This window comes from Cnephaeus nilssonii (assembly GCF_951640355.1).
Source record: "Cnephaeus nilssonii genome assembly, chromosome: 13".
Classification (NCBI taxonomy): Eukaryota; Metazoa; Chordata; class Mammalia; order Chiroptera; family Vespertilionidae; genus Cnephaeus; species Cnephaeus nilssonii.
The window spans coordinates 41,885,977-41,910,131 of NC_137084.1; the positions used below are offsets into that span (position 1 = coordinate 41,885,977).

The following is a 24,155-nucleotide window of genomic DNA, read 5'->3' on the forward strand; positions in this document are numbered from 1 at the left end:
CAGGCAGGGCGGTGGAGATGGGAGGGAAGCAGGTGGGGCGGCGGAGAAGGGAGGGAAGCAGGCGGGGCGGCGGAGAAGGGAGGGAAGCAGGCAGGGCGGCGGAGACCACTGCAGGAAGCCCTATTCTTGCAGGAATCTTCCTGCAATGAGCCTCTAGTCTAATATAAATAGAAAATAACCGTGTTAAGTGTTAAATCACTGCATTGATGCTAGTTGTTTTTTGTTATTAGAAAAAGAATAACCTGAAGAATGTAAGAAAAAAAGTCAACTTAATCTTTCTCCCCACCCTCCCTCCAAAAATATAACAACTAATGGCTGATATATTTAATTAAAGGACTTGAAGATTCACTTAGCAAAGTAATTTTTAAATATCTAAAAGAACAGAATGAATATATCTCTCATTGGGTTTATGTAAAAGCAAAAAGGGAATACCAACTATTTTATATTGACCTGACTTTTGAAATGGTTTAGACAAAAGTCTGATGCCACCTAGCTTCCCATGTCATTCTACTAAGTTGTAACTAAAAACTCCCTGATCCCCAGTAATGTTCCACTGACTCCTGTGAAAAATCCTGTCCTACAAACAACAGCACAGACAGAATTGAAGATCTGTGAGCTTAACTGGTTATTTCCAAAAGCCTAGTAGAAAATAAACATTTTCTCAAGGCAAAGCTCAGTCACACTAGAATACCAGGTTCTTTTACTTTTAGCTAGAATCATATTATTTAGTTAGAATCAAAATTATAGTTAAGATGTCTTTGATCCATAAAAATGGGGAAAGAAATATGCTTTGTTTGGCAGATAGCATCTTTTAAAATCTCATGTCCAGGAAAGGGGGAAGGAACTGTAATGGTACACCTTGTTTAGAAGAATAGAGCCATGCTGTAGAGAATCCTCTTAGGTCAGTGCCTCCACAACCCCTCACTACAAAGTCCCTGTCACTATTTCCATTAGCTCAATATGCAAACAATAATTCTATTCCCAAAGATTCTACAAAATCTATCTGGCATCCTTTCCTTTAAAGAACTATCATTCTTCCTACCTCACAGGGTATTAGAGTGATTGGAAATTGCAACACCCTCCAACCCCCATAAAGACTCTCTCACCATCACTCCTGTACATAAGTGTGTGATCCAAACTATGCCAATCTGATTCTCCCTCGCTGTATCTGACTCTTGAACAAAGACACTTACAGGTGAGAAATTAATGAAGCTGAGATCTGAGAGTAGCCAGTTAGAAAAGGCCAATCCCTTGTTCCCTGCTGTTTCCATCCTTGGAGTTGGTCTTATTCTTAATCCTTTCTCAGACAAGCTTGTTCAACTCTTCCTTACTTAATCACTTTATTTGTATAATAAAGAATTTGGCTGGTCTTTATCTTCAGGTCAATTTCCCAGACAGAAGTATCTTTGTAATGCATGGTGGGTCCCTTGGGTCATACTTGAGTTCAGGTTAATGAGATGACTCTAGATGGGTACTGGTCATCAGAAAGACCAACCAGTGACTAGAGGATTGGGGCTTTGAGCCAGGTGATATCAGCCCAACCTTCAGGGAGAAAAATGGGGTTGGAGACTGATTTCTATCATGTGGCCAATGGGTCAATCAACCATGCCTACGCAATAGGACCCCAATAAAAACTCTGCATACTGAGGCTCAGTTGAGCTTTCTGGTTAGCAATCACATTAATGACTGATGGACCAGAAGGATAATATGTCCTGATTCCACAGGGAGAGGACACAGAAACTCCACATTCAAGATCCTGGCAGACCTTGCCTTATTGGTCTCTTCTTTTAGCTGGTCCTAATTTTTATCCTTTGTAGTAAAACTTAAATCATATGTATAGCACTTTCCTGAGTTCTGTAAATCATTTAGCACAGTGATTTTCAAGCTTTTTCATCTCATCAGACACAAAAACTATTAAAATTCTGCGGCACACCAAAAAATTATGTTTGCCGGTCTCATACTCAGACACAAAAAGGTATAATTTTGATTCATTCACACCAGATGGCTATTGTTGTGTTGGCTGTTGTCATTTTTTTATTTGACAATCTAAGGGAAAATAGGTCAGTCTCCCTGACTAAATAGTCACTTATTGCATGTTTTAAAAATTCTCTGAGCACACCCGTTGAAAATTGCTGATTTAGCAAATTATCAAACATGAGGGGATAGTGGAAAACCGCTAATTTTGTAGCTAGTTGGTCAGAGCACAGGTGGCCTGGAAACACCCAGAGCTTGTGGTTGGTTTGGTATCTGAAGTAAGGGCAGTCTTGTTGGGGCCTGAGCCCTTAACTTATGAAGTCAGCATTAACTCTAAGTAATTAGTAACAGAATTGCATTACATTATTTCTTTTTTTTAAATATGTTTTTATTGATTTCAGAGGGAGGAAGGGAGAGGGAGAGAGAGATAGAAAGAAGCATTGGTTGGCGGCTTCCTACATGCTCCCTAGGAAGGATCGAGCCCACAACCCAGGGCATGTGCCCTGACCAGGAATCCAACCGTGACCTCCTGGCTCATGGGTCAATGCTCAATCACTGAGCCATACCAGCCAGGCTTTATTAGATTATTTCACTTAATCACTCTCTTTCATTTTACTCATCTGTAAATGGAGATGAGGAAATATACTAAATCCTAAATCATAGTATTTATACTTCATAAGATTTTTGCGAGAAATAAATTAGTTACTATATGTAAAGCACTCAAAACAGTGTCTAGCACATACTAAACACTACATAAACATTTGAGTCATTTTTGAGTTGTTGTTTTTATTGTTAAAAGTCCAGAGTCTAATGATCACCAGGCTTTCCTGCTAAATTTAAATAACACAGAGAAAAGACTGGCTCCTAACATTAGTCAGAAATCTTAACAACACTAATCACATAGATGGTACTGACACTGGCCAACTAATGTTCTGAATCAACACTGCTGCTATCTACATTATCTAGTGAAACTCAGACCCGCCAGTTTAAGCCGGTGCCAGAATATTACATGCTTTTTGTAGCTCTGGAAATCATCATTCCAAAGAGACTGGGGGCCTTGCTCTAAATAATGAAGCAAATTGTTGTGAGAAATAGTATACAAGAAGATTCTCGCTTTTAGTTTTTCAAAACACCAGGCATGACACATGGTTAGCAAATCCTAACAGTACATACTAGTATATATCACTTCTCAGCTTAGCTGTGAGCTACAACACTCTGCATTGTGTGGACCCTAAGAAAAAATATTAATTTGATGTGAACCCTGAGAGGATATTTATCTGATGAAATGGGTTCCTCATAGTCAACTGAGGGCCCAATCTTTATAAATAATAAAGACCCTAGTGGCCATTTTCAGACAGGGACTTCTCAGGCACTCGGTGTATGGGGAAGAACCTCAAAATGAACTCTTAGCTTCCCACACTTTGCCCCGTTTGTTTACACCATCTGAGTCAACAACTGCAGGGAAACCCTGGTTTCTTCTTTCTACCAAAAGACTGAGACCTGCCCTGCCAATCAGAACTGCACAATTTGGATACCTCATGTACATAAAATAGATCTAATGGGAATCTGGAGTGGAACTTTCACAATGAAAGGCAGTCTCATCTTTGTCTCCAAGGAACATAATCTAGGTTGTTACCTGAATCTGTGTTTCCCAGGCTGCAGCTTCCTTTGCTCAATTAAATGTTTTAAATTCTTTATTATGATCTAAAAGTCATTTTTATTTACAACTGAAATGTTTTATTCTGCTCATCAGTAATGGGGACTAACTTGTGAAAACTCACTTAATTGTCTTCTATCTTCCTGTCATACTGAACACAGTTGGAAGTGTTTCAAATAGTTGCTAAGTCCATAAATAAACTTCTTACTAGAAAATTATCTTGGGCTGTTCTCTAGTCTTATTATTTAGTCCCTCTGTATCTGCCCTTTCTTGATCCCTTTCCCTGCCAGCTACTTCTGTATGAGCCAGGAATGTTCTCCCCGCCGTCTTTCATTCTAAGTTCCTTCTTATGAAACCCACTCTTGAAACCCAGGCGCCATGTCGTCATGTTAGTACAAAAAAAATAACTAAATTAAAATTACACAGTAGTAATAGGAGATTTTTCCTGGCAGTGCTAGTATAATTCCAAAGATAATTTCACTGATGGATTTCTCATCAGTAGACAGCCTGAGTTGCTAAGGAGCTATTACACAAAAGCCCCCACCATGAACTCGGCTTCTAAAGATTTCCAAGAAGCTGTCCATATAGCTAATTTATGTTTCTTCTAAACTGATAAAAACACAGAGTTATAAGAACTATCAGCCTGCCCATCCTAGTACCAGGATTAGAATATAAGTCTTCCTGCTTCAAATTTAATGCTTTCAATCTATATTTTAGAAGCTCCCATACAGACAGAAAATTCTATAATTCTAGGTAATAATTTAAGCAAAAATAGAAACTGCCTCACTCCTACCAAAACTGGTCTTCTCTACCACCATGCCAGTGCTTTCAACCAAGATGGTATGGAAAAGCACTGGCTTAGAGAACAGAAGTCCAGGTCTAAGTCCTGGCTCTGCTATTAGCTAAATGCATGACAACAAATAGTAATTTCATAAATCTAGGCCTGAGGTTCCTCATCTGCAAAACCAGGGACTCTGGAGGTTACTTAATGTGTAAATCCTCTTAGTATCAACACCTACCCTTACAGTAGGGAAGAGATTGCTTCCAATCCTATTGGTATCAAAGGAAGCTCTAGCCCAGTGATGGGCAACCTTTTGAGCTTGGTGTGTCAAACTTCGCCAAAAAACTGAGCATAACTCGGGTAGTGTGTCACTTTGAGGAAAAAACATTATTTCGCAAATGTTTCATCCTCAGGAGCAGCAAATGTTTCATCTTCGGCATGAGGCCGCCTCAGCGGCCGCGTGTCATCAGAAATGGCTACGCGTGTCAGTGCTGACACGCGTGTCATAGGTTCGCCATCACTGCTCTAGCCACACATAAAAACAGAGAGAAGGCAAAATCCTGTTTTTCCTTTCCCTGTCAAGTCTCACACAATTAGACATGTTCTTCTACTCAGAATTCTGAAGCAAATGTTCCAGAAAAAAATGGTAGTCATGGTTTAGAGGTTTTACACATGAAAAAGATTGAAAGGCCGAAACCGGTTTGGCTCAGTGGATAGAGCGTCGGCCTGCGGACTGAAAGATCCAAGGTTCGATTCCGGTCAAGGGCATGTACATTGGTTGCGGGCACATCCCCAGTAGGGGGTGTGCAGGAGGCAGCTGGTCGATGTTTCTCTCTCATCGATGTTTCTAGCTCTCTATCCCTCTCCCTTCCTCTCTGTAAAAAATCAATAAAATATATTTTAAAAAAAAAGAAAGAAAAAGATTGAAAGTTTTTATTCAATAAGTTTAACATGAGTCAGCAGAACGGTATGACTGCTGAAGGGCCCAGTATCCAGTCAGATTGTACTAATAGACACACAGGGTCCAGAACTGAGAAGCTAAAGGTTCTGCTCCACTCTGTGCTGATCAAACCATACCAGGGGGACTGCATGCAACTCTAGTAGCCATGATCTAAGAAAGACACTAACAATACTGTTCACAGGCAGGAAACCCAAGATGAGGAGGAGGCTGATAAAACATTTTTCTTCAAAGAACTAGGGCTATTTAACCTAGGAAAGAGAGACTCAGGGAAGAGACCATCTTTCTTCCAATCTTTGAATCATCTAGGACTCAGCAGAGCTGGTACCAAATCGGAAGCTACAGAAGAAAGGGGCTGCCTCAAATGGCCAGCAAGCTCCCTATCTCTGGAGATGAAGAAGCAGAAACTGGGGGTGGAAGGGAATATTGAGGAGAAGGATAGGGATAGGGTGGAATCTAATCTAATAATAGACAAATATGAAAATTGACCGCACCTTCGCTACGCCCAAGCCACGCCCACCAACCAAGCCACGCCCACCAACCAATCAGGACGAATATGCAAATTATCAAAACAAAGATGGCGGCTAATTTGCATATCACGACAGCATAGAAATAAGCCAAGAGCTGCAGAAGGGAGCAAAGCTGCAGAGAAGCAAGCAAGCCGGGGGGAGGGGGGGAGGAGACGGGAGGAGCGGAGGCGGGGCTGGGGGAGAAGGAAGTTGAGCAGGCTGGCGGGGAGAAGGGGCGGGGCCGGGGGAGAAGGGGCGGGGCCGGGGGAGAAGGGAGGAGTGGAGGCGGGGCTGGGGGAGAAGGAAGTTGAGCAGGCGGGGCGGGGGAGAAGGGGCGGGGCCGGGGGAGAAGGGGCGGGGCCGGGGGAGAAGGGAGGAGTGGAGGCGGGGCTGGGGGAGAAGGAAGTTGAGCAGGCGGGGCGGGGGAGAAGGGGCGGGGCCGGGGGAGAAGGGAGGAGCGGAGGCGGGGGAGAAGGGGCAGAGGCGGGGCCAGGGGAGAAGGGAGGAGCGGAGGCGGGGCCAGGGGAGAAGGGAGGAGCGGAGGCGGGGCCGGGGGAGAAGGAAGTTGAGCAGGCGGGGCGGGGGAGAAGGGGCAGGGCCGGGGGAGAAGGGAGGAGCAGAGGCGGGGCCAGGGGAGAAGGGAAGAGCAGAGGCGGGCCAGGGGAGAAGGGAAAAACAGACGGGCTGGCAGAGAAGGGCCGGGGGAGAAGGGAGGAGCGGAGGCGGGGCCGGGGGAGAAGGGAAGAGCAGAGGCGGGCCAGGGGAGAAGGGAAAAACAGACGGGCTGGCAGAGAAGGTGGGCTGGGGGAGAAGGGAGGAGTGGAGGCGGGGCCAGGGAAGAAGGAAGGAGAGCGGGCAGGCTGGCAGAGAAGTTACAAAAGCAGGGGGCGGGGGACAAGGGAGGAGAGCAGGCAGGGTGGGGTAGAGTGCAGCAGGAAACCCTATTGCAGGATTTTTCCTGCAACGGGAACGCTAGTTCAATTATAATTCCAGTGAAGAACAACCTCAGTTCTGTTTGGAGCACCTTCGCCCATTCCCAGCACAGTGACTGTATTCATTCTTATTTAGTGACTGTATATAGAACCATTTCAATAATTTGCTCTTTACTAAGCATTTCATACTCATGTCCTTTTAAAGCCAAGTTGCTGCCTATCTTCTTCTTTCTTCTCTAAATCTGCCAGCAACTAAGATGGACAACCAGGCTGCCTATTACCTTCTGAGGACTTCCATGCCTTCCATAGGTCCTCCACGCTGATGAGCTTATCCTCGCCATGGAAGGTGTTGTGTTTCACTGTCGGGTCATGGTAATTGAGGTCTTCCCTCAGGAACTGCAAGAAAAAAGTGCACAAGTCACAAGAGATACCTAGGAGCCAGCCCACCAAGATAGCCATAAAGGTTACTGAGCTATCCACAGCACACCCTCTCTACCCAATGCACAAGTGCATCACATCATTCATGTATCCTTCCATGTGCCTATGTCCTAGTTGCCAACTAGATAGCCTTTTCTTTTTTATAATATGTTTCACTTGAAAAAATAAATATCAGTAGGAGATTTCTTCATTTTTTAATTATGGAAAGATAATAAATGATTGTTAACTGGAATTCAATAAGCCAGAAGAGGAAAGAAGGGAGAAAGAATTAACAATGTTTGAACACTTAATTATACACCAAGCAATATTCCAAGAACTTCTACAGTATTTTCTCATCTAATCCTCACAACTAATGAATTATCATATCTGTTTTACAAATAAGAACAGTAATATTCTCAAACATAATGCAATTGGTCCCAAATCACATTAAGTTTCTTTAGACAAGTTAAATCATTTGCTGTGATGGTTTTAAAATATGTTCACAATTCTTTGACAATCTTCCCACAAAAGGTGAAAACCCTTCCCCTTGAATATGGGCTGACATTAGAGATTCATCTTCTAACAGTATGATGTCAAGTGACTTCCAAGGCTAAGCTATAAAAGGCAATATGGAGTCTACCTGGCTCTCCCCCTTTTGGGATACCTGCCTCGGGAGTCCTGAGCCAACACATAAGAAGCCTGGCTACACTGAAGCCCCATGCTGGAGAGATCCTGCGGAAGGACTATACAGCGATAGAGAAAGACGTCTGAGCAGCCCCAACTGTAAGACTTCCAGCTCAAGAGTCAGACATGTGAGTGACTGAGGCTTCAGGTGATTCCAGCCCCCCTTTTTTTGTTGTTGTTGTTAATCATCACCTGAGGATATTTTTTTTCTTTCTTTTTTTTTTTTGACATTATTTATTTATTTATTTATTTATTTATTTTTTAATTTCTTTATTGATTAAGGTGTCACATATTTGTCCTCATCCCCCCATTCCCATCCCACACCCCTCCCCATGGATGCCCCAACCCCCTGTTGAACTTAACCATTGGTTAGGCTCTTATGCATGCACACAAGACCTTTGGTTGATCTCTCCCTTCTCCCCCCACCCTCCCCTATCCTCCCTCTGAGGCCCGATAGTCCGATCGATGCCTCCTTGTTTCTGGTTCTGTTCTTGTTCATCAGTCCATGTTGTTCATCATTTCCCCTAGATGAGCGAAATCATGTGTCACTAGAGATATACTTATAAGAATTGAATGTGCGACGAGCAATAATAGTTATGCTGACAGGCAAATGAATCAGTCTGTAGTGAGTTTCTTTCTGGACCAACAGTTCTTTTGAGACCCAATATCAATGTCCACCAGTTCCTTATGAGTACATGTCGGTACTGACCCCTCAGCTCTGGATGCTGGACAAATGGTGGTAATGCAGGTCCGACTCCCTCTGGTTTGGTCTCGGCCGGACCCAGGGGCACGGCTTCACCCGGATCCAGGGGCCCACGGCCTCACCCGGACCCGGGGCCAGGCTCACCCGGATCCAGGGGCCCACGGCCTCACCCGGACCCGGGGCCAGGCTCACCCGGTTCCAGGGGCCCACGTTGAGGATATTTTTTTTTCATTGATTTTTAGAGAGTGGTAGGAGGTGGGAGAAAGGGAGAGAGGGAGGGAGTGAGGGAGGGAGGGAGGGAAGAAGGAAGGGAAGGAGGGAGAGAGAGAGGTGAGACACACATCGATTGGTTGCCTCCCACACGCACCCTGACAGGGGCTGGGGATTGAACCTGCAAGAACCTGCAACCCAAGTATGTGCCCTTAACAGGAAATCAAACCTGTGACCCTTTGGTGCTCAGGCCAATGCTCTAACCACTGAGCATGCCAGCCAGGGCAGCCCCCAGCTTTTGAGTTACTTCACCTGATGTCCAAGTAGACAGAGATGAGCTGTCCCTGCTGATTCATACACAGATTGCAAATACATGCCAAAATAAATGTTGCTGTTTTAAGCCACTAAGCTTTGGGGAAGTTTGTTATACAACATTAGATTACTGAAACAGTTGTTCAAGGTTATAGCTGATAAGTGATGGAGTTAGTATTCAACACAAGATCCTGGTTTTATAGTCCAAATTTCCCCCCTGTACTGCATATGCTGTCCTTTAATTATCTGGATTTCTTTTCATAATATACGTTTACAAGAAAGAAGAAAAACAAAAGAAATCAAAGCTTTTAGAAATTTAACTGGTAATTAATTTCACGACTACTCATTCAGCCTGATCACTATAACCTCATTAGTATGTAAAGGATTGAACACTGATCACTGCTTTCCACTGAGCCTCAAACATCAAAGAAATGTGCAATTCTGATCACTACTCTCACAAAAGCATATTTTAGTAAGATTTTCGGGAAATGTCTTCCTATCCATCTTTCTTTATCCGGGGTTCAAAAAAGGGCCAATAAATGTGGTTGACTAAATGAACAGATGATTGACATTATGGTCCCAGATTCCCTGGATCCATAAACAAGCATTTATGGTTTTGCAGACATTGAGACAGCTGGGCTTAATGACCTAGGCAAGAAGTTTGAAGAGCCCTAACTGGTTTGGCTCAGTGGATAGAGCGTCAGCCTGCGAACTGAAAGGTCCCAGGTTCGATTCTTGTCAAGGGCATGTACCTTGGTTGCGGGCACATCCCCAGTAGGAGGTGTGCAGGAGGCAGCTGATCGATGTTTCTCTCTCATCGATGTTTCTAACTCTCTCTCCCTTTCCCTTCCTCTCTGTAAAAAAAATCAATAAAAATATATATATTAAAAATTAAAAAAAAAAGTTTGAAGGGAGTCCACACTGGAGCATTCTCAACCTAGTCAGAGTATAGCCTGCTATGCACAAGGAACTATAATGTAGCACTGTCCAATAAAACCTTCTACAATGTTGGATATCTTCAATATCTGTCCTGTCTAAACAGTTGCCACAAGGCACATATGGCTATTGAGCACTCATAATGTGGCTTGTATGGCTAAATAACTGAAAATTTTAAAACATTAATTTAGATTTAAATGGCTACATGTTAGAATGCAGCTCTAACATATTCTATCTACTACCTGGCATATGGGTATGGTCAGCTATACCTCAAAGGAGGCTAGAATGATGTAGGGAAAGCAAGACCTCTGGTTAGGTAAGATGGTGAAAGCAATGCTCACATACTAGTACATAGGTTTAACTGCTCTTTGTGCCCTCTCGCCACAACTAAATTAAAGTCCCTCTGACATCAGAGGTTAGGTTCTCCAGCTCCCAAACTCTCATTTAAAACTGTTGAGAAAAGCTACTTTTTAATAAAGATTAAGTAGGTTACATGGTGAAGATCCCAGAGCAAGATTTTTTCAATTCTTAGGAAAACAAACTATTTAAAGTATTTTTTTAATAGTCAGCTTTTAGGCCATCTGATATTCCATTATTATGTGCTATAAGTTGTGAACCTTAACATTTTCCCCAAGTTGCCACCTAGTTATTACAACCCCATTTGTTAAATTATTTGTCTTTCATTCCTTTTTGAAAAACATCTATAATAATAAAAGCATAATATGCTAATTAGACTGGACATCCTTCCTTCCAGATGAAGCCGGGGCTGCAGTCGAGGGATGGAGGCAGCCGCTGTGGCTACGAGGGAGAGATCCAGGCAGCCGCCTCTGCTGCGAAGGCCTACTCTTGCACGAATTTTGTGCATCGGGCCTCTAGTGATTTAATAATAAATTAAGCCCTTACATATAGAAGGGTATATTTCTAGGTCCTCCATTCTTTTGTACTAACCCATATTTCTATTTTTGTGCTAACATTTGACTATTTTATTATACTCTTTATTTTACTTTATACTTAAAAAGTTTTCTTCCAATATCTGGGCCCCATCATCCCTTGGTTCTTCTATTTCAATTTTGTTAATTTATTGAGAGTCCAATTGTTCTCACTGGGGACCTAAAGTTCACTAGACCTAAAACACAGACATTGAGACATCTCAGGGAAGACACAGTCACAGGCAGTCTGAGACAGCCAGTCTGGGGACATAAATGTATTCATTTATTCAACAAATATAAGATTTCTATGTGCCAGGCATAGTTCCAGGCATTAGAAATGCAGTAAGTAGTAAACAGCACATACAAATTTTTGTCTTCATTGAACTAACGTGACAGTGAAGTGCTCACTCTCTCTGACTCCAGCTTCTTCAAACCTGCTGTTGTTCCCATGACCCTTAGGCTAATAGCTCCTGCTTTACACATACTAATCGTGAGAGGAATTTTGTTTGGGGCTTGAGTTTTACAAAAACAGACCCTCCCATTTTCCCTTCTGTTGATATAAAAGAAGCCTGAACTCTGTACTTTCTTAAGATGGATTTAAGGAAAAAAAATTTAAAAAGAACAAAAAACAAAACAAAACAAAAAAAGATGGATTTGAGGGTTAGGACTCCTCCTATCTGCTCAATGGCACTTTCTCAATCAACAAAACTTTTCTTATTCCAAACTGACATTTTGTGTTTTGGCCTTTTAAAGTATTTGGGCACACAAACTTTGGACCAGTAACATTAAAATCCTATTTGGGTAAAAGAGACAATAATTTATTTAAAGCAAGAAAAAAAGCATAAAGAATGCTAAGAGTAGTGGTATTAGTGGTTTGTCATTTTAATTAGAGGAGTCAAAGAACCGTCTCATTAAGAAAGTGGCTTTTAAGCAAATATCTGAAGGAGATGTTGGAGAAAAGCAGGCAGAATAACTGGAAGAAGAGTATCCTGAGAATAGGGATGGCAAATACAAAGGCCCTGAGGCAAGGAGATACTTAGTATGTTCAATGAGTAGCCAGGAGTCCAGGGTAGCTGAAGAGAAGTGAGAATAGGTGCTGACTATAGGAGAGAAAGTCAGGGAAGCAACTGGGGTTCAGATACAAAGGCCCCTGGAGGCCATTATAAGGACTTTGACTTTTACTCTGAGATGGAAGCCATGTTGGAAGAATTTGAACCATGGTACAATATGATCACATTTACATTTTTAAAAGGATTTCTCTGAATGCTGTGTTGAAAAGCAGACGATAGGAAGGTAAAAAGCAGATGCAGGTAAACCAGTCAGGTGGCTATTGCAATAATCTAAGTAGGAGCTAGTGATGGGTTGAAACAAGGCAGTAGTATGGGAGTAATGAGAATTTATCAGGTTTGGGATATATTTTAAAAAGATAAATCTGTAATCCTCAAAATTTTTTAGTTTTGATTTATCAGGTCCTTTAATTTCAGAGAGGAAGGGAGAGGGAGAGAGAGAGAGAAACATCAATGATAAAAGAGAATCATTCATCAGGTCCTTTAAGGTATACGTATCCTTTTTTGGTCCTCTTAGGCTCTAACCCAGGTCCTCATAATCGAAGACCAGAGAAATATACATCAGATGCAGGCCTTAGGAGCAGAAATGCCAAACTCTCCAAGGAATAATATTTTTTGCCATTACCAGCTAACTCCAGGAAACATCTGAGACATACCAGCTGCTTATAGAGAACGAACAAGAAACAGACTGCTGTTTATAGTAAGGTGACCAGATTTTAACATTGGTAAAGCGGGACGCCATTGACCGGGGGGGTGGGGTGGGGGTGGGGGGGTGTCTTTTTTTAAAAATATATTTTATTGATTTTTTTACAGAGAGGAAGAGAGAGGGATAGAGAGTTAGAAACATCGATGAGAGAGAAACATCGATCAGCTGCCTCTTGCACACCCCCTACTGGGGATGTGCCCGCAACCAAGGTACACGCCCTTGACCGGAATCGAACCTGGGACCCTTGAGTCCGCAGGCCGATGCTCTATCCACTGAGCCAAACCGGTTTCGGCCTCGGGGGGGGGGGGGGGGTTTGATTAAAAATTTGGTCTATATTGTAATCGCTTTTGGTTTTTTTAATAAAAGGAAATTCACTTCTTAGATCATCATTGAATTTGCATCCTCTTTTCTTACTCATTATGTTAAAAATCTAAAAAAAAATAATTTAAAATTACATTATAAATTATTATATACATATTGCTTAAAAAACAGTAAGTAGGTACATAATTACATGAACATATTTTATTGTTAGCATATAAATTAAATTAATTTGATTGTTATAAAGTAACTATATTTTAAAAATTATTTTAATCCTATATTTCTTTCTAAATAATAACAATACTAACTTGTATTATTTTTCCTCTGAATTTTCCGTAATGTAAGTCGTAAGTGTCACTTTCAAGGCCGGCACTAGACTTTTTGCCGCCACTATAAAATATAAATAATACGAGTACTGTCTGCTAAATTCAAGAAAATTTATGTATTTATGAAATAAATAAATAAATTACTTACCTAAATTATCTGAATAGCTGATTTGTAATGACATCACTTGTTTAACTAGCTTACTAGCACGCAGTACGATGTGTATCGTCTGAGAGACAGTTACAAAATGTTTTCATCGTTGCCAGTCCCCAAAAATGCCATTGTTCATTAAGTCCAAACAATGGTGGTCGAATTCTAACAACTGATCAACAATGCGAACTTTGATAAGTAGTTCTCGATAATCAGTTCTCAACAATTATTTGTTATTATTAAAGTTTAACATTATAAAATTAACAAAAATAATGTAAAACTCATATCCTGGCTAAATAGCCACATGGCCGCCAAAAACCGTATATTCCCTTCCTGTTCTCCCGCCGTTCCCTAGCTTGTCGTGCATTCTTTCCAAAAATCGGGACTTTTTTTTTTTTAATATATTTTATTGATTTTCCACAGAGAGGAAGGGAGAGGGATAGAGAGCTAGAAACATTGATGAAAGAGAAACATTGATCAGCTGCCTCCTGCACACCCCCCACCGGGGATGTGCCCGCAACCAATGTATATGCCCTTGACCGGAATCGAACCTGGGACCTTTTAGTCCACAGGTCGACGCTCTATCCACTGAGCCAAACCGGTTTCGGCAAAAATCGGGACTTTTTTAAAACACCGCGGGACGCGGGACAAATTGTTAAAAATCGGGACTGTCCCGCCAAAAGCGGGACGTCTGGTCACCTTAGTTTATAGCCAAGTCTGAACACTGAGGCCTATGGAGAGCAGAGAGGTTCCTGGGAAGAGAGTGCAAGGATGATCTGCACAGGGGTCTGCATACAAGCTCTCTTGATGCCACAAAGCATGCAAAGGAATATGGGGTCAAAAAACAAAGCCAGCAAGAAATAGTGCCAAATGTGGAATGTGGGCCCACGGAAGCTCTACCTGGAGGAAGGGTCTGATGCTGAGTGGAACCTCCTTAGAGAACAAAGAAGTGAAGCTGCAACAATCAAGACTTAAGAATAGAAAAGAGCCCTAACCAGTTTATCTTAGTGGACAGAGTGTCTGCCTGCAGACCAAAGGGTCCTAGGTTTGATTCCAGTCAAGGGCCCGTACTTGGTTGCAGGCTCCTACCCAGCCTGGGCCCTGGTTGGAGTTCATGCAGGAAGCAACCAACCAATGTGTTTGTTTCTCTCACATAGGATGTTTCTCTCTGTCTTTCCCTTCCTCGTCCACTCTCCCTAAAAATCAATGACAAAATATCCTCAGGTAAGGATTTAAAAAAAGAAGGATAGAAAAGGCAATGTACTATAGAGTTCAGAACCTATAGAAACAGACCCTTTACTTCCCGTGTGACTTTTGGGGAAGCTACTTAGCCTCTCGGAGCCTTTTCCTCTCAAAATGAAGGCTAACTATCCCTCTCATTTGTGTGTGAGAAGGGTTAAATAGAACCTGTTTACGGAAGTCATAAACTGCCTTTGGATGTATCTTTTAATGGCCTGCAGAGCATTTTATAAATTGAACCTCTTTAAAAATAAAAAACCTTTACCAAAAAAAAAAAGTCCAGCTTTCCAGGATAGTTAAAGAAAAAAAAAATCAAAAGATCTAATAACAAATCTGTTAGATGTTAGCACAAAAAGCATATTTTATGAAAAGTATATTTTTCCAAAATAAATTGTCGAGAATGGTGACATTGTTTTACATTTTGTAAATGTGTTTAGTGTCTGGCCAAATACATTACAGCTGCAATCTCATATTTAGTTCTATATTTAATTTATTTTAATTGCTATTTTGATTGAAGTAGTTGAATAAAATATTACCTCTCACAGATAAAGTTGGGAGAGGAGTGTTTTAATAGTAATTTCAAATAATTGTGGATATTTGTCTTGATACTACACCAAAATTTAACAAGTTGTATTTTTTGAAAGATTAGCTGCATTATGGGATCTGAAGCCACAGCAGTAACTTTTTGTTCCAACACATTAAAATCCATTGTCTATCGTGCACTTAAAAAAAAAAAAAAAGATCTAGGAGCACTGAGCTCCACTAACGACTTTAGAATTTTACATAGAAGAGACTTGAGACTTATGGGCAGCAATTTGATTTGAAGGGATGGTGGTGGCTAAAGGACTTGTCATGAAGTTGTGTTTGCATAGCCAACACATTGTTTTTATATAGATCGTTCATTACAAATTAATTTTAAAATGCAACATTTTATGAAGTTGTTTTTATTCACATTTTACTTAAAATTAAGAAAAATCAACAGTCCATATTGTAATTTGGGGCAGCTTGGAAGTGGGGGAGTTGGTGTTGAGATAAGAGGGCCTTAAGACCCTTCCCCCTTGGCACCACTTCTGGATTCACATATCTACCTGGTGACAATCTGCCAGAGCTGAGCAACAGTCCTCCCCTTCTAAAGTGGCATGTGCTCTCAGTTTGCCACAGCTCCCGCACTCACAGATTTATGTATGTGCATTTGTACAGTCCATATTACACAGTTATGATACCCCAGCCCCTCAGAGGCACGGAGCTTGTGACTCCTCATGTACACAAAAGCACTCCGTAGGTTTTAAAGCACAACCAGAATGTTAGCTGTGATTATTATCATTAGAAGGGTGAGATGAGGATATGAAAGAGAAAAAACTTCCTGATCAAAGGTGACTCTTCTGTGTTCCTATAGACACCTTGTATACCCTTATCAGTCTTGTTATTTGTCTGCCTCCCCTAGTAAACTATACATCAAGCATGTCAAACTCAAAGGCTAACATGGGCCAAATAAACAAGGTTTAAGTTTATGTGGACCGCAAAAAAACAAAAGCTTCAATTTTCATAGAAACGTAAGTTTATTTCGATAGAGACATGCTGAGTACAAAGGGTTGGAATAAATGAATAATCATTAACATAAAATAATAGAACATTTTAATAAAAATTAATATTTTTTCTTGAGCATTAACTTACCAGACACTGAATAACTGCACAAATTAATAAGCACAATGCAAATAAACCTATTTTTCTTGTTCTCCAAAAGCAAAATATTTCCTGTTGCATACACCGAACAAGTCAGTACAAGACTAATGACATGGCAATAAAATATTCGCTGCTAATATTAGTGGAGAGAAATGGTGCGCCTGCATTTAAAGGAAATGAATGCAACACAATTATAGTAATCAGTCATTAGGGAACATTGTAGTTCGTTATTGAGAATTATGTATAACAGGATATTGTAAAAATTAAGTTACAAAATTTTTATTAAAACATTCTTACATACCATTATATTGGCTGGGCTGCAAAAATATTGATTGTGGGCCACATGTGGTCCATGGGCCGCGAGTTTGACATGCTTGCTATACATCCTCTGATAGAAGGTCCCAGTTTCCCAGCCATAAACATAGCATACAAGCACATTGTGCTGGACTAGAACTCCAATGTTCAATATACTTGAGGTGGGCATTACCACCATAATACTCTAAACACTGTCCTACATCCAGCTCATAGCTAAAGTCTGATTTAAGACAAAGTTTAAAGGCAACAAAAAGCAAAACCAAAACAAAACCAAAGAGGCAACATTTGGCTCATGAGGATTTACTATTTCAGACTCAGAACAAGCAGCTCTTCTCCCAGGGAGTTCTAAGGAGGCTCCCTAAAAGTCTTGGCTTACCATTGGGAATGCAGCATTGGCTAGAACTTCAACTTAATAGCTCTCTGAAGAGCCAAGGGAACAGCTGTCTCTAAGTATATTTAGCTCTGTGAGTTCAGAAAAATGATTTTCCTCTTGATGGCACAAAGCATGCAACCCATCCCAAGTGTTAAGCAGTAGTGAAATGTGGGTGAGAGCAGAGAAGAAGGGAGACATATCTCTATAGTCCCCACAAAATAGGCCCAGCCAGCTCTATCAGTGAACAGAATTCACTGATATAAAGCCAGAAGAGGAATAACATAACTTTGAGTACAGGGATCTGGGGAGGTCTCTTGGGTTCTTAGAACCATTTAATCCTCCCTACCCTTTCCCACCTTGTTCCCCGTTTGCCCACCTTCCATGTCTCCCAAACCAAACCTCAGCACCTCCACTCCCACTTCCCCCCATACACAATATTTAGAACCCGTAAGACACATGTCCCAGACCTGAGAAGCTTCCTGACTCGTATTCACCTCTTGTACATCTAGCAAGAACCCATATTTTAGCTACAACAGCTCTGAATGACATATATAGATAGTGCCAGGACATGGATGTCTTAGAGGTGAATCTGTCTCCAGTGAGATAAGCTACTACTTAAGGGCAGGGAAAGGACAGTCATTTCTCACTCACCTTGGTACATCTGGTCTCACTTCTGCCAGTTAGTCACCAGAATGACCTTTGTAAAGTACAAATCTAACTATACCAAATCAACTACTTAAAATCTCATGGCTCCCCATTACCTACATGATAAAGTCTTAGCTTCCTGGCCTGGCATTCAAGGCCTTTTATAATCTGGGCCATAAACTAACTTTCTGGTCACTATCCCTCCCTACCTGATACCTACACTCCAGACCAAGGGTCAGGAAACTATGGCTATGGGTCAAATCTAGCTCACTACTTATTTTTGTAAATAAAGTTTTTCTGGGTATTTTTGTTGTTGTTAATCCTCACCTGAGGATATTTTTTCCATTGCTTTCAGACAGAAAGGGAGGGAGGGAGGGAGGAAGGGAGGGAAGGAAGAAAGAGAAACACACATCAACTGGTTGCCTCCTGCAGGTGCTCCAACCAGGGAGCGGACCCAAACCCCAGGTACGTGACCTTGATCGGAAATCAAACCCACAACCCTTTGGTGGGTGGGCTGACACTACTGAGGCACACCTGTCAGAGCTGAAGATAAAGTTTTATTAGAAAATAGCAACACTTATTCATTTATGTATAGTTTATAGCTTCTTTTGTGTTACAAAGGCAAAGTTGATTGTTGTAACAGAGATTGTATGACCAGCAAAGCCTAGACTATTGATTGATTGTCTGGCTCTTTATAAAAAAAGTTTGCCAATATTTACTCTAGAGTCCAGTGATGGGCAACCTTTTGAGCTTGGTGTGTCGAACTTCGCCAAAAAACTGAGCATAACTCGGATAGTGTGTCACTTTGAGGAAAAAACATTATTTCGCAAATGTTTCATCCTCAGGAGCAGCAAATGTTTCAACCTCAGCATGTGGCCGCCTCAGCGGCCGCGTGTCATCAGAAATGGCTACGCGTATCAGTGCTGACACGCGTGTCATAGGTTCGCCATCACTGATCTAGACACATCAAGCCACTTCAGGCTCCTTGAACAAACCATGCTTATTTATACCTCTACTAGTAGCCCTGCACATGAATCTGTGTACCAGTAGCTGCCGCCACCCTCCTGTAGCTCCCTCCGCGCCCCCTACCCCCCCCCCCATCCTCATAGCTTGCTGCCCTGCCCCCTCCTGTAGCTCTCTGCTGCCCGCTTGTAGCTCACTGCCCCACCTTCCCGCTGATCCATGATCCAGCGTAACGACCATTTGCATATTACATCTTTATTATATAGGACTAGAAGCCCGGTGCACGAAATTTGTGCACGGCGGGGGGGTTGTCCCTCAGCCCAGTCTGTACCCTCTCCAATCTGGGACTCCTGGAGGGATGTCCGACTGCCCGTTTAGGCCCGATCCCACCAGGATCGGGCCTAAACGGGCAGTCGAACATCCCTCTCACAATCCAGGACTGCTGGCTCCCAACTGCTTGCCTGCCTGCCTTCCTGATTGCCCCTGACCGCTTCTGCCTGCCAGCCTGATCACCCCCTAACCACTCCGCTGCCAGCCTGGTTGATGCTTAACTGCTCCCCTGCCAGCCTGTTTGCCCCCAACTTCCCTCCTCTGCCAGCCTGGTCACCCCTAACTGCCCTCTCCTGCAGGGTTGATCACCTCCAACTGCTCTCCCTTGCAAGCCTGGTCCTTCTCAACTGCCCTCCCTTGCAGGCCGGGTGCCTCCCAACTGCCCTCTCCTGCTGGCCATCTTGTAGTGGCCATCTTGTGACAACATGGGGGCAGGATCTTTGACCACATGGGGGCAGCTATATTGTGTGTTGCAGTGATGATCAATCTGCATATTACTCTTTTATTAGATAGGATAGAGGCCTGGTGCACGGGTGGGGGCCAGCTGGTTTTCCCTGAAGGGTGTCCCGGATCAGGGTGGGGTTCCCTTGGGGCGTGGAGCGGCCTGAGCGAGGGGCCTGTGGTGGTTTGTAGGCCGGCCACGCCCCCTGGCAACCCAAGGGGAGGCCCTGGTATCTGGAATTTATTTTCCTTCTACAATTGAAACTTTGTAGCCTGGAGCGGAGCCAAGCCTGCTGCTCCCTCTGGGGTGGCAGCCATCTCTGTGGCAGTTAATTCAACTTCTACAATTGAAACTTTGTAGCCTTAAGCGGGTGAGCCCGGCCAGGGTGTGCGGAAAGCTTTGCTTCCCCTGTTGCTGCCGGCAACCCTGGCTTGCTCTCTCAAGCTCCATTCTGCCACCATTTGTTTGAATTTGTTTACCTTCTATAATTGAAACTTTGTAGCTTGAGTAGAGGCTTAGGCCTGCAACGGCTATGGAAAGCTTGGCTTGCTCTGTTACCTGGGAAACCTTGCTCACTGTGGCTGTAGCCATCTTGGATTGGGGTTAATTTGCATACTCACCCTGATTGGCTGGTGGGCGTGGCTTATGTAGCGGAGTGATGGTTAATTTGCATATTACCATTTTATTAGAGAGGATACCTTTACACAAGGTGTTCCATTTAAAATGTTTTCTCCCTCTCTTTATCGACTAAAGAAAAAGTCACTGCCTCTGTGAAGTTTTCCAGACCTCTCCCAAGCAAGTGAGCTGTGCTATCCTATTTGTTCTCTTATGTCTCAGGGAACACATCTATAACAATACTTATCCCATCATAATAAAACTTCTATTTAATTACACCCTTCTTACTTTCCTAAGCAACTCAAATATAGAAAGTATTTTATTTATCATTTATCTCTTTACCCAGCATTTTGCATATTCTTTGGGACACCCAAATGAATAATTGATTTAGCTCCACAAACTCACCTCACCTCCAAGCATAGGGCCTGGCACAGAGCAGGATATGTGGTTATTAAATAACTAAATGAATGTCTCTCACTTGAGTTTTCCCTACAACAGCCAGCAGTGCTTAGCTTACAACTACTAGTCAATGCACATTCTGTTACTACATAGAAAAAAGAAAAAGATTTTCAAATATTTGGCCAGTCTAAAACAAAGATAGTCAGCTAGGGGCCAGAGGGTTACACTGCCCTGGATTCAGTTAACATAATGGTTCAGAGTTTGATTCAAGAACTAGGCTGCCTGAGTTTGAATCCTGGTTCCACCAGTGACTTTCAGTGTATCATGTACATCATTTGTAAAATGGACATAATAGTACATAATATAAAACTTTATAATACCGTCATTTGAGGGTATTATAAACGAGTTAATTTACAAAAAGAACTTAGAATAGTGGGCGGACTGACACTTGAACCACCGAGTCACACCTGCCAGAGCTGTAAATAAATTTTACAGCTTTGGTGCCACAAAATAAGTTTTCCTAAATATTAATAGATTTAATATACTATAAAAGAAATATAAAAATACTAAGAATGTGCCCATCCTGTCAGTTGTTCCCCATCCTACCATCACTATGCACGGCTTTCTAAGACCCTGGGAAACACAAACCCAGCCAAGCAATCAACAGCAGAAAAACCTCCTAGATTCCATTTCCAAAATGGAGCACCAACTTCAAAAAACATGGTTAAAAAGTTGAGGGCTCACCATGTGTTCCTTATGAATGCCACTCACTTTTGGGAAGTGAGAGGATAGGCTTTGGAACAAAGAATATAAAAGAAAAAAATTCATGCCCCACTTTAAGAATATACTAGCTCCTAATCTCCAAAATATATAGGGAACTCATCCAACTTAACAAAAGGAAGACAAACAATCCAATTAAAAAGTGGGCAAAGGACCTATATAGACTTTTCTCCAAAGTGGACATAGAGAAAGCCAAGAGACATATGAAAAAATGCTCAAAGTCACTAATCATCTGAGAGATGAAAACAAAAACAACAATCAGATATCACCTTACACCTGTCAGAATGGCTATGATCAACAAATCAAACAACGACAAGTGTTGGCAAGGTTATAAAGAAAAAGGGACCCCTAGTGCACTGCTGGTGGGAATGTAGACTGGTACAGCCACTGTGGAAAACAGTATGAAGTTTCCTCAAGAAATTAAAAATGAAACTTCTATTGACCGAGTCATTCCACAGCTAGGAATTATCCTAAGAAGCCTGAAACACTCATCAAAAAGAATATATGCACCCTAATGGATAAAAAAAAAACTATGGTACATTTACACAATGGAATACTACATAGCAATAAAAAAGAAAGAACTCTTACTATTTGCAACAGCATGGATGGACCTGGAGAGTATTATGCTAAGTGAAATAAGCCAGTCAGAGAAAGATAAGTATCACATGATCTCACTCAGATGTGGAATCTAATGAACCAAATAAACTGATGATCAAAAATAGACCTAGAGACATACAAATATGAACAGACTGTTGAACCTCAGAGGGAAGGCAGGGGAGGTGGGTGGGAAGAGATCAACCAAAGAACTTGTATGAGTATATGCATAACCCATGGACACAGACAATGGGGTGGTGAGGGTCTCCAGTGGGGGGGGGGGATGGGAGTGGATTAGAAGAGGTTTATGGGGGGAAAGGAGGACCTATGTAATACTTTCAATAAGAAAGATTAAAAAAAAAAAAAGAACCTCCTAGCTCCTAATCAACTCTAAGAGGAAGAATTTAAGCAATACTCCCCCACCCCCGCCCTGCCTCAAAAATATTCCTCAAGAACAAAATCTCCAATTAGAGTATCATAGCACCACAAAGAAGGCAGAAGAGAATAGTGAAGACATCTGGAGTTCTAAAAGCTATTATTAAGAAGAATTTATTCATTCATTTGCACAACGAGCATTTATAGAGCAGTTAATTTGTGGCATGTCTTGTGCTGGGATCCAAGGACACAGAGATCTATCAGACACAGTGAGAGCACCTAGGTAAGACAGAGCACCCACACTGCCCACCCCCTCAGAGTGTTTCACTCTCCACTAATCATGAAGCTTGCTTACAGCCCACAGACATCAGGAAGCTTGTGAAGTGACATATAGGAAAAAGAATGTCACAGATACAGACTCGAATCCCATCTCTGCCACATACCCACTATGTCCCCTTGAGCCTATAAAATGCAGATACCCCACAGTTACAAAGTGGAGAAAATGAAATCATTTAAAGCACAGCCCTTCACAGTGCCTATATGTAAAAGGTGCTTCATGTTTGACTATTTTGAACCTGGGTTCCTGGGCAAGAGGGCTCATACTGTGGAAAATGGTGTATCCTAAAAGAACCAGCATTCAGCCTCCAAGTCCCAGCAGCTTCTAAACTTAGCTCCTCCTCCTCAAGATTCCAAGTGGCACAGTTCTCATCCAGTAAGAGCCACACTGCTGAGGTGCATGCCTACCTGATCTACACTGGGAGGGCCTGATGCTGCTGGGCACTGAGAGGAAAAGAGAAGCTGCATAATACCTGCTATTGAAATTTACACTGCATTATAGTTTACAAAGGATTCTTTACAACCATTATATTATTTGAGCCTCATATTAGCCATTGAAGGTATATTACCATTTCCCTATCTTATACATGAAGAAATTATTCTCTAGACCAAGCATGTCAAACTTGCGGCCCACAACAAATATTTTTGCAGCCCAGCCAATATAACGGTATGTAAGAAACGTTTTAATAAAAATTTTGTAACTTTATTTTTACAATATCCTGTTATACATAATTATTAATAACAAACTACAACATTCCCTAATGACTGATTACTATAATCATGTTGCATTCATTTCCCTTAAATGCAGGCGCACCATTTCTCTCCACTAATACTAGCAGCGAATATTTTAGCAGCCGATTACCAGGTCATTAGTCTTATATTGACTTGCTTGGCGTGCACAACAGGAAATATTTCGCTTTTGGAGAACAAGAAAAATAGGTTTATTTGCATTATGCTTATTAATTTGTGCAGTTATTCAGTGTCTGGTAAGTTAATGTTCAAAAAATATATTAATTTTTATTAAAATGTTCTATTATTTTATGTTAATGACTATTCATTTATTTCAGCCCTTTGTATTCAGCATGTCTCTATCGAAATAAATCTATGTTTCTATGAAAATTGAAGCTGTTTTTTTTTTTTTTTTGAGGCCCACATAAATTTAAACCTTGTTTATTTGGCCCGTGTTAGCCTTTGAGCTTGACATGCTTGCTCTAGACTCTTCCCTACATGTTTCCCAAACTTATGTTTTTGCCTACTGCCTTTACTCATAAATTTCCTTTTTCCTGAAATGCTCCTCCTCCTTCTTTTTTTTTTAAATATATTTCTTTATTGATTTCAGAGAGGAAGGGAGAAGGAGAGAGCAATAGAAACATCAATGATGAGAATCATTGATGGGCTGCCTCCTGCACACCCCGCACTGGGGATCAAGCCCACAACCCAGGCATGTGCCCTCGGCTGGAATCGAACCTGGGTCCCTTCGGTCCGCAGGCTGACGCTCT

At 41.9% G+C, this 24,155-nt stretch overlaps 1 protein-coding gene across 4 annotated transcripts in view; it reads right to left on the bottom strand.

Annotated features, from left to right (window-relative positions):
* STIM1 (stromal interaction molecule 1) overlaps positions 1-24,155 on the bottom strand; it is a 215,092-nt gene that overhangs the window by 52,754 nt on the left and 138,183 nt on the right. For all 4 annotated transcript variants that reach the window (XM_079787245.1, XM_079787246.1, XM_079787248.1 and 1 more), the window contains exon 3: positions 7,093-7,207. In XM_079787245.1, coding sequence (XP_079643371.1) covers positions 7,093-7,207 — 115 coding nt within the window. The remainder of the gene's footprint in view (positions 1-7,092; positions 7,208-24,155) is intronic.